The sequence below is a fragment of the Solea senegalensis genome, unplaced genomic scaffold (assembly GCF_019176455.1).
Source record: "Solea senegalensis isolate Sse05_10M unplaced genomic scaffold, IFAPA_SoseM_1 scf7180000015698, whole genome shotgun sequence".
NCBI classification, from domain to species: domain Eukaryota; kingdom Metazoa; phylum Chordata; class Actinopteri; order Pleuronectiformes; family Soleidae; genus Solea; species Solea senegalensis.
Genome location: NW_025321423.1, coordinates 7,501 through 18,218, shown reverse-complemented (window position 1 = coordinate 18,218; position 10,718 = coordinate 7,501). Strand labels below are relative to the sequence as shown.

Here is a 10,718-nt window from a genome sequence, read left to right as displayed (position 1 = left end):
GATAGATAGAAAACGTGCTCAGGTGAAGTTATGTTAAATTATAAAAATGTTTGACAGAGTGGATTCTGTCAGTGTTTATGCTGCTGTTGTTGTTGTTGTCAAGTCTACTTGTTTTCATGTCAGTTATTTTACAAAACTCTGCTTCATTAACAAATACACTTACCAGAGACTATGAGACTATTATCATTATGTGACTGAACATTTGAACAGATTTATTTTACTACCTTGATAATCGATCTTTGATCGGTTTGAAGCTTTTTTCATGATTAAAACAAGATTCCTGATTGTTTCAGCTTCTTAAATGTGAATATATTCTTCATTTCTTTGCTCCATAAAACAAAGAAGTCATTGAACCTGTATATTTTGGTTTGTGGACAAAAACAAGACATTTGAGAACATCATCATGCTTTCTTACATTTTATGGACTAAACGATCACTCGATCACACGAGAAAATAACGGACAGATTCATCGATTATGAAAGTAATGGTTAGTTGCAGCTGTAGTATTTGTTCTGTGTAAGAACGCTGACGGCAGGAGAAAAAAATCAAACTCAGGTTGTCGTTTATTTGATGTTTTTAATAAAACAAATAAGCAGTTCAATGTACAATATTACGTGCTTTATTAAAAGACTTATCTGCTGTTTTCTATTGCACAAGGAGGTTTTCAACCATCCAAGATCCAAACTATATTTATGACGCAGACGGTCGATGACAGAAGTCCCAGCTTTTCACTCCAGCTTTTTAGAGGTGATTAAAAAAACAACAAAGGAATGTTTAAGTAACGCGACGACAGCAGTGAAACAAATTCTGTGAAGTGTTTCCACTAAAACAACAACAAAAATCCATTCACCCTTTCCTGTGAAAACTATTATTATCTTAGTGAAATGCAGTGAAAGCCCTGTGAGAATCAAAAGCAGAAAAAATACTAAAGTCCTTCAGAGAATATACAAAAAAAAAAAGAAAATTAATTTAAAAACTAACCAACAACAGGCATATTCCTAAATATGAACAGATATACAGAATCAGATCTTCAATGCCTGTTTTTAATCGTCTCATGTAAACAACAGATTTCTCTCCCCTCAGTATTGCAGGCTTGGCAGTTTGTCCTTCATTAAGTCGACTTCCCGGCTGTGGCATGATACGAGTTCTGTGTCCACGTATAGTACCTGTACCGATAAAGTGCTAATACACCACAGACAGCTCAGCTCACAGCACACTCTGTGTATGAAGTACTGTATACTGTGTGTGATATAGAAAAGCAATAAACAACACAAACAGGTGATTCACCACTTTACCACGTGACCGTTTCCATCTATATTGGTTCTTTGGTTCTTAAAATCATTCAAAATAATCACAGTGTGGCGATTGACTGAGGAGTACAGTTAGGCACCGCAATAAATAGAGCTGGTAAAATGGCAGTTTCTTCAGTTCTGTCACGTGTTAAATCACAGCCTGGTCCCACAGATTAAGCAAACTTCATACTTCATTCCAGCGCTCTTCAAAAAAGTTTGAGCTCAGCGAGATAGAAACGACAGGAAGGAGAACACAGGAGGCTATAAATACAATAAATAGATTTGTTCACTACTCTGTGGGACTGTGGAGGAAAACCGGCCCCTGGGTCAAACAGTCCTACTTCTCGTCTCAGTCCAGGCCTGACGGTCTTTTGGTCCTGTGGTGTTGTTACATTCATTTATCACACGGCAGACGTGGACCGAGTCTCAGGAAAACGTCTCTGACGGTGAACTTGGTCCCATCGTCAGTGATGCAGCTCTCTCTTTATCTTCATCTCTTCATCTCTTCATCGCTCTCTCGCTCCTCGTGCTGTAAACCTGCAGCTCTTAGATCTTGGTGACGTAATTGTTGGGGAAAAGTCCTTGTTTTCCACGCAGTCGTCCCGACCACCATCCCGATGAATCTGATCCACAGAGGAAAACACCGTTTCAGTGTGAGAACATCACACACGCACGCGCGCACACACACACACACACGCACACACACACACACGCACACGCACACACACACACGCACACACGCACACACCTTCTTTGATGATGTCGATGACGTCCTCTGCGTTGAAGCTCAGCTCGTCCGTGTCCTGAGCGTCGTAGGCGTACAGAGCCTTGCACTGAGGCACCTGGGGTTTGGGTTTGGGTGCGGGTTTGGGTCGTCCTCCTCCGGGTGCAGGTCTGCTGGCTGAGGGTCTGTGAGCTCTGAGGACAGAGACAGAGACAGAGACAGTGTCAGGACAGACACGTTCACTTCCCTGTGCTGCAGATAACTCAGGTGAAGACGATGTTATCCCAAAATATGAGTGTGAGCATCATCACCATCTTTGTGTGTCGTCATACACATGTAATCAAGTTTAAAATCTTTGTTTTTATCAAAATGACTGTGGCAGTTCACAAAACGGCCACAAGATGGTGCTATCATGCTGCATATTTGACATATTTCCCTGCACAGAATAAAAAAACTGCAACTAAACACTGAAAACATGAAGCAGAGCGTGTTGATCCAGAGTCAGTGGCACCTTCACTGCTTAGATTTCACTGTCACACACTGTCTGTGTGTGTGTGTGTGTGTGTGTGTGTGTGTGGACACGTTCAAATGTCACAGTGTGAAAGGTTAACTGAGGATCACACGGTTCAAGTCTCACCACCACATACGTTTATACATATAACACATGTGTATATATACACATGTGTTATATGTATAAAGACATATATGTTTCAAAGTGACACTAAAACCAATCTCAGTTTCATTCTGTTAGCTATGAACACATGAGTGATGATGACATGAGGCGCACAGCAGGGATTCTTTTCATGTTCACGACAGACATGAAAGCTGTGTCACACTCAAACAATTCCTCATTTCAATATTAACGTTCATTCAGCTGCAGGTTAAAACATGGAAGAAGCATCATCATCATCATCCTCATCATCATCATCATCATCATCATCAGCATCATCATCATCATCATCATCATCATCATGTCGTGAAGCTTTTTCTAGTCCTGAACCACCACCAGAAACACTTCAAACTCTCCAACTCACATTCCTCCGTTTGAAGCTGGTCGTCTGTCTCCATTACTACAAAAGAATAAATTATCCAAATTATGTCAAATTACAGAAGCACAAGAATATCCATTGATGTGTGTGTTTGTTGTCTGATGTTAAACATGTTAGTAAAGTGAAGTCAGAGCTTGACTCCACGCCCCGGTCTTCTCCAATATCACACCACAGACAGTCCATGTAGTAAGTGAAGTGAAACAGAAGATAACGCACAGGTGAGTGGACACAGGTGTGACGTGTGCACACGGCAGCGCAAACATTTAAACCACGAGTCTTTGAATAAAACAGAGTTAATGTTGTGGCTGCTCGTGTACGATCATGACATCACAGACACACACACACACACACACACACTTGCAGACATTAGAGCAGTGTTAAAGTGACAGTCAACTGTCATGGAAACTCGGATAAGGGATTAAGTCAGGCTATGTTGCTTATCCTGGCTGAACTTAGCCTCAAGTGGGTTGCACAACAGCAATGAAGATTTATTCTGTTCTGTTAATCGTGCTGCAGAGTGTAAAACATGTCGTTTCATTGACCTGCGTCAAACATTACAGCGATGACACGTGGGATTATTAAATGGGATTATTGTGGAATGACTGATTTGTATTTGATGAAAACGTTGTCATGGTGGTATATTTGCGCAGATGTTGAGACGATTAGAAATAGCTTCTATGAAATACTCATTCATTCATTCATTCATCTGTGCTTGTGTCACAGTGATGATGAAGCTCTGACACAGTGTTTCAGGAGATTATTGATGAATCATCTCCACTCACCGCAGATAATCTGACAGCGACTGCATTATTATTATTTTCACTCTGCAGTCAGTTCATGAAACTTTCTCTTTCGTTCAGCTGCTTTGAGTGCAGTCACTGTAAGCTCCCTATAGCACCCCCTACTGGCCATAAACTGCTATACCACAACTGTCGCTCTAAAAATAATATAAACAATCACGTTCTCTTACAGTCACTGCAGCAAAACTCGTGTCGTGTTACAGTTTTTATTTGATTTATTTTGTATTTATTTAAATTAAACTGCGAGACAATACAAATATAAATAAATATGAAGATTCAGTGAGTCTGCTTTTGTTTTACATGAACTCCTGATGTATCAGATAAACTCTGTAAGTATTTAGATTGTTTCTCTGACTCTATCGTATATTTAACTCATTATTATAAGCTGCTGTTTTTCTCGTCTTCTCCATTTCAGCATCAGTAATTCTGATCGACCTCATGTCATTTACTTCAAAGAGACGAGAACCTATCAGGATAAGTTAACACCTGGTTTGACCAAGCTCCGCCTTCTCATCCTGGTTTGACGTTCATGTTACAGACTGAGTCAGGATGAACTTATCCTGGATATCTTAATTCTACTTTGGTGCAACAGGCCCATGGTGTCCACTCCACTCCACTCCACTCATGAGCTGTGTGTGTTTCCAGGTTCTCACCCCGCGGCTCCCTGATCCGGCACTTTGAGGCACTCGAGGTCGGGCTGCTGGCGGCTGCCTCCTCGCTCCTTCAGCTGGTTGATGTTGCTGGGCAGGAAAGGCCGCGTGTGGTTGCTGGAGGACGGATGTCTCTGACTGTGATGCTGTGAGTTTCTCTGGTTTGCTGCGTGGTTGATGTTTTTCAGACCTCCATTCTGATGAGAAACTAGAAAACACACAGAGTTATTATGACGCTGTTATAGATGATCCACAGGTTTAGAAGCTCAAACCCAGTCAGCGCTGTACCTGGAGGCCCCGGTGCAGCCCGGGAGGGGATGTTCTGGTGGGTTCTGGACCCGTTGGAACGACCCTGAGTGAACGTCTTCCTGGTGGGACCTGAGGTTGAAGAGTTTCAGGAAATAAACATCACTTTCTTAGTGACTGTGTGTGTGTGAGTGAGCTAATGAATACATGAATGAGTGATTTATTCACAGTACAGTTCAGTGTGGTACAGTACGGTACAGTTTGGATCCGTTAAGCCCTCGGTCACAGGCTTGTGTCTCGACCGAGAACACTATCTTTACTTTGTAAGACTGATACACAGATTACATTCAATATTCCTACAGGATTAGAATTAGGGCCCGATTGAAATCCTTCAGATTATTATCATTATTATTATTATTATTATTATTATTATTATTATAATATCTGTGGCTTATTTAACACTGTCATTGTCTGAGCACGTGTTTCTGGACTTCCTCTGAGTCTTTTAAGTCCTAAGAATGAATTGACTGAGTCACATGTCAGTGAAGGTACAGTGACATGATGGCAGCATGTGTGTGTGTGTGTGTGTGTGTGTGTGTGTGTGAGTGACACTCACGCGTGTTCTTGGGAAGCCCCGGGCCGACGCTGACCTGCAGTGATTTGCTGGTGGGCTTCAGCACGGGCTGGTCTCCCTGACCCTGGACAAACACGACCTGCCGTGATCCGCCGCCACTCAAGAAGCCCCAGTTCTCCTTCTTCAGCTTCATCTCCAGTCTGAGAAAGAAAAGAGTTCCGTGTGAATCTTTCACATTTCAGACACAGTTTCTCACTGATCACCTGATCAAACTGTTGGAAGTGTGATGTACATGAATTCATTTTTGTGTAAATGGACATAGCCACCAGGGGGCGACTGTGGTGAGTTTGAACAGAGGTTGATGTGATAGTGAGCTGGTTTGAGACATTTGTAAGTGATGGATAATATGTGTGAGTCACAGTTTGTTCACGTCAGCTGTGTGAGGACTGAGCAGCACGAGTTTACTCACGTGTTACTAAACTTGAGCGGCAGCTTCCTCTGAGTTTTCTCCTCGAACCTGCGAGCAAGTAAACTGATGAACTCCGTCTTAAAGACGCACTCCAGCAGGCTGTCGTACTCCTGCTCGTGCAGAATCATGAAGTCGTCCTGCATGGTGCTGAAAAACATGAAGTGTGAGTGTGTGTGTGTGAGTGAGACATTCTCTTCTGGAGACACAGACTCATCTTTCACATCAACACAGACACAGAAGGAGCCTCACAGAGCAGCTTGTGCCCATAACCCAACACAAGGATACTTTGTTCCTCTCTGATGAGCTTTTTACGACTCCTCCTTCCCTTCACTGCACCACCTGGTCCAGATTAGCCCAGTGACTCAAAAGCCACATGCTCGCACCAACGGCTCCGTGATTTCTACCTCAGTAACAAGTCTAACTACAGTCAACAACAAAGACCCCGCGTCTTTATTTCTCCTTCTCTTTGTCGTAAACTGCTCCGTGTTCTTTCATGAGAAACATCTCTGAGATTTAACCACTGTTGCACACACACACACACACACACACACACACACACACACACACACACGTTTCTCTTGTGTGACATTCAGAGCGACTCGTGTGTGATTAGAAATCCAGACTGTGACCTTGAGGTAGATTGATGACTTCATGGAATATACGGACGCTTCCTGCATAACAGCACATGTTGAACCTCAGTCATGTTGTTCTGGAAACAACTCATTAACTCCAGTATCTGTCTGTGCTCAGCATGAGACCAGACATGAAACATGGAGAAGCTGAAGTAAAGTCTGATTTAAAGTCTGATTTACAGTCTGAATTACAGTGTGATTTACAGTCTGAATTACAGTGTGATTTACAGTCTGATTTACAGTGTGATTTACAGTCTGATTTACAGTCTGATTTACAGTCTGAAAGTCTGATTTACAGTCTGATTTAAAGTCTGATTTACAGTCTGATTTACAGTCTGATTTAAAGTCTGATTTACAGTGTGATTTAGTCTGATTTAAAGTCTGATTTACAGTCTGATTTAAAGTCTGATTTACAGTGTGATTTACAGTCTGATTTACAGTCTGATTTACAGTTTGATTTACAGTCTGATTTACATTCTGATTTAAAGTCTGATTTAATTTACAGTCTGATTTACATTCTGATTTAAAGTCTGATTTACAGTCTGAATTACAGTGTGATTTACAGTCTGAACGAGTCTGATTTACAGTCTGATTTACAGTCTGATTTACAGTCTGATTTAAAGTCTGATTTAAAGTCTGATTTACAGTCTGATTTAAAGTCTGATTTACAGTCTGATTTAAGTCTGAGTCTGATTTACAGTGTGATTTACAGTCTGTGATTTACAGTCTGATTCTGACAGTCTGATTTACAGTCTGATTTACAGTTTGATTTACAGTCTGATTTACATTCTGATTTAAAGTCTGATTTAATTTACAGTCTGATTTACATTCTGATTTACAGTCTGATTTACAGTCTGATTTACAGTTTGATTTAAAGTGTGATTTACAGTCTGATTTACAGTTTGATTTAAAGTCTGATTTAAAGTGTGATTTACAGTTTGATTTACAGTATGATCTACAGTATGATTTACAGTCTGATTTACAGTTTGATTTAAAGTCTGATTTACAGTTTGATTTACAGTATGATTTACAGTATGATTTACAGTCTGATTTAGGAAAGCAGCACTCTCTTAGCTCTGACATATGTCAGGATTATAATTCAGGGTTAACACCGTGTGGTGGAGAACATCAGCATGGTCCAGTGGTTGATAGTCTGTGTGGGCTCATGTGAGGTCTGTGAGTTTGTACCTGAGCGACAGCGCTAAGATCTTCTCCACGTCGATCTGCCTCTTCAGCACTTCCGTCACCTGTCCTTTCTCTGGTCCCTGTTTCACCTTTTCTCGTCCAATAAGGTAGACGGACTTTGGCGTCAGGATCAGGTCTCTCTTTATTGCCTTCACAGAGCAGGAGAAACCTCAGTTAACGGTCTGTAAAGAGTTTCTCTGAACACATGAACCTGAACCTGGAGAAAACCAACCTTGAACCGTCGGTCATATTTTGTGACTTTGTCAGCAAAGTCGATCTTTTCTCTCTTGCCCAGGAACTGACGCAGCTCCGGCCGGTCGTCCATGCCCAGATAATCTCCGACAAAGTTTCTGTTCAGGCTGTGTCGCCTCCTCTCCTTACGATTCAGCAGCAGATCGGACGCTGGATTAACCCAGTGAAGGAAGATGATGATGATGATGAGGGAGACTCAAAGGAGACAAATGAATTCACTAATGAACCTGTGCGATGTCGCTCACCTTCCTCTCTCATCTGGACGTACTTCTTTCGGGCCACATGTTTCCTCCAGGCTTTCTGGATGGTCCGAGCGTAGCCGTCAAACTTTCGCTCCCTCGTTTCTTCCAACAGAAAAAGCTGTGAAGACAAAAAAAACAGGGACGCACTTCATCACTCGAACCCAAACACACCGAGCATTTTACATCAGGACATGACACGTCTACAGCTGAGTTTAACAAGTGTTTTCTACAGGTTAAAATAATCTGTGACTTTAGATTTTAATCAAAAATGGGAGGGGAAAAGGAGAGTGGGCGGGGACAAGGAGACAAAACTAGGTCAAAAATGAGCTCATACACCAAAGTCTTAGAGACTGTTCTGGTAATTACTCAGTAAACAGAGGGTGATGGAGGATTTAAGACGGGATTTAAGAGTTTCTCTTTCTTTTTTTGTATAATATTTATTACAAATGCTTGTTTCCAGTAAACTCTTCTTCTGTCCCTGTACAAGGAGCTGGATTCTGCGTCTTCTCACTGTTCTCTCTCTCATTTCCTGACATGAGTGAAAACATATAATCACACTGAGTGTCGTCTCCGGCTCAGACTAAACATCCTGCCTCAGTGCTGCCTCAGTCCTGCCTCAGTGCTGCCTCAGTCCTGCCTCAGTCCTGCCTCAGCCTCAGTCCTGCCTCAGTCCTGCCTCAGTCCTGCCTCAGTCCCTGCCTCCCAGTGCTGCCTCAGTCATGCCTCACTACTCAGTCCTGCCTCAGCTGCCTCCAGTCTCTCCGCCTGCCTCAGTCCTGCCTCTCAGCCTGCCAGTCATGCCCCTCCTTCAGTGCGCCTCAAAGCTGCCCTCAGTCCTGCTTCAGTCCTTCAGTCCTGCCTCAGTCCTCAGTCCTGCCCCCGTCCTGCCCCCAGTCCTTCAGTCCGCCCCAGTGCTGCCCCTCAGTGCTTCTCAGTTCCTGCCCCCTTCAGTCCTGCCTCAGTCCTTCAGGGGTCCTGCCTCAGTCCTCAGTCCTCAGCTGCCCCCAGTGCTGCCTCAGTCCTGCCTCAGTCCTGCTCCCTTCAGTCCTCAGTCCTGCCTCAGTGCTGCCTCAGTGCCTCAGTCATGCCTCTCAGTCCTGCCTCAGTCCTTCAGTCCCTGCCTCAGTCCTGCCTCAGTGCCCCAGTCCTGCCCCCAGTGCCTTCAGTCCTGCCAGCTGCCAGTCCTGCCTCAGCCTGAGCTGCCTCAGCCCTCCTGCCTCAGTCCTGCCCCTCAGTCCTTCCCTCAGTCCTGCCCCCTGCCTCAGTCCTGCCCTCCCAGTCCCTCCCAGTCCCTTCAGTCCTCAGTCCCGCCCCTCAGTGCTGCCTCAGTCCCTCAGTCCTGCCTCAGTCCTGCCTCAGTCCTGCCTCAGTCCCTGCCCTCCCTTCCCTCAGTGCCTCGTCCCGCCTCAGTCCTTCAGTCCTGCCTCAGTGCTGCTCTTCAGTCCTGCCTCAGTCCTGCCTCCTCAGTCCTGCCTCAGTCCTTCAGTCCTTCAGTCCTGCCCTTCAGTCCTGCCTCAGTCCTGCCTCAGTCCTGCCTCAGTCCTTCAGTCCTTCAGTCCTGCCTCAGTGCTGCCTCAGTGCTGAGACGAGCACGGACAATGCTGGCCTCAGACACCACAGTCACCACAACACGTCACCACAGACTCACTGTGACTTCGACAGTTGTGAGTCACAACTACACAACTGAGGCTTCAGTGTTTTTCACCACAACAGAGACAAAGATTTTAGTGATGAAAGTTTGAAACTTCCTCATCTACAAATATCTAACTACACTTCATACTAAGACACTTTATATTAAAGTTCACATTACTAACGCACATATAAGTAGCATACTAGGCCTTTATTAGTAATGATTAAACACGGATTAACACCTTATTCTACCTCTATTACGACATTAATTAAGATTCTTCCTGCAATTAACTCCTAATTATCACTTATTGTTGTAATAAAGGTAGAATAAGGTGGTAATACATGTGCATGTGAAAGACTTTTTAAGGCTTTAAACTTTAATTTTTAAGCATTAAACAAACATTATTAGCTGCATGTTATTTTGTGACCAACAGAAGAAAATGAAACAAAGATCGATTGAGAAGCATCATCAGACGACTCAGCAGAGACACAGCAGCAGCTCATCCATCAACATCCGTGTCAGACACAGAACTAATGACGGGTTTGTTTGCAGAAGCGTGGCAGCTCGTGTCAGCGCTCTGCCCTCTGTGATATTTGGCTTTCATTAGAACTCAGTGAGTCTCAGTCTGACTCTGGGGGGGTTGAGAGGCTCCTGGTGCTGCATGTGAAGACATTCACCATCAGCTGTGAGGCCTGTGTGTGTGCGTGTGTGCGTGATGTGAGTAAATGTTAATGCGTGAGCGCACAAGCGTCACACAAGCGCTGCTTTCATAGACGTCGTGAAAAAAAGAAAAGAAGCGGTAACGGTGGAAAAAGACGAGCTGCGAGCACAAACCCGACCTTCTGTTTCAGCTGCAGAGCTCAGTGTTGACTCAGGTTCTAACTCCGCCCACAAAAACACAGATTCTAACATACATACAACTGCAGAGAGTCTGTGACCTGAGGTTGACTGAGATTTTGACTCGTTCTTCTAA

At 43.8% G+C, this 10,718-nt stretch overlaps 1 protein-coding gene across 1 annotated transcript in view; it reads right to left on the bottom strand.

The window, feature by feature from the left end:
• Positions 1-556: 556 nt before the first annotated feature.
• LOC122762473 (unconventional myosin-Ie-like) overlaps positions 557-10,718 on the bottom strand; it is a gene marked incomplete at its 5' end in the record, with an annotated part of 17,369 nt that continues 7,207 nt past the window's right edge. Inside the window, 10 exons of the mRNA XM_044017676.1 lie at positions 557-1,915; positions 2,041-2,210; positions 3,051-3,086; positions 4,519-4,723; positions 4,804-4,893; positions 5,378-5,535; positions 5,805-5,951; positions 7,625-7,770; positions 7,854-8,023; positions 8,119-8,233. Coding sequence (XP_043873611.1) covers positions 1,839-1,915; positions 2,041-2,210; positions 3,051-3,086; positions 4,519-4,723; positions 4,804-4,893; positions 5,378-5,535; positions 5,805-5,951; positions 7,625-7,770; positions 7,854-8,023; positions 8,119-8,233 — 1,314 coding nt within the window. The remainder of the gene's footprint in view (positions 1,916-2,040; positions 2,211-3,050; positions 3,087-4,518; positions 4,724-4,803; positions 4,894-5,377; positions 5,536-5,804; positions 5,952-7,624; positions 7,771-7,853; positions 8,024-8,118; positions 8,234-10,718) is intronic.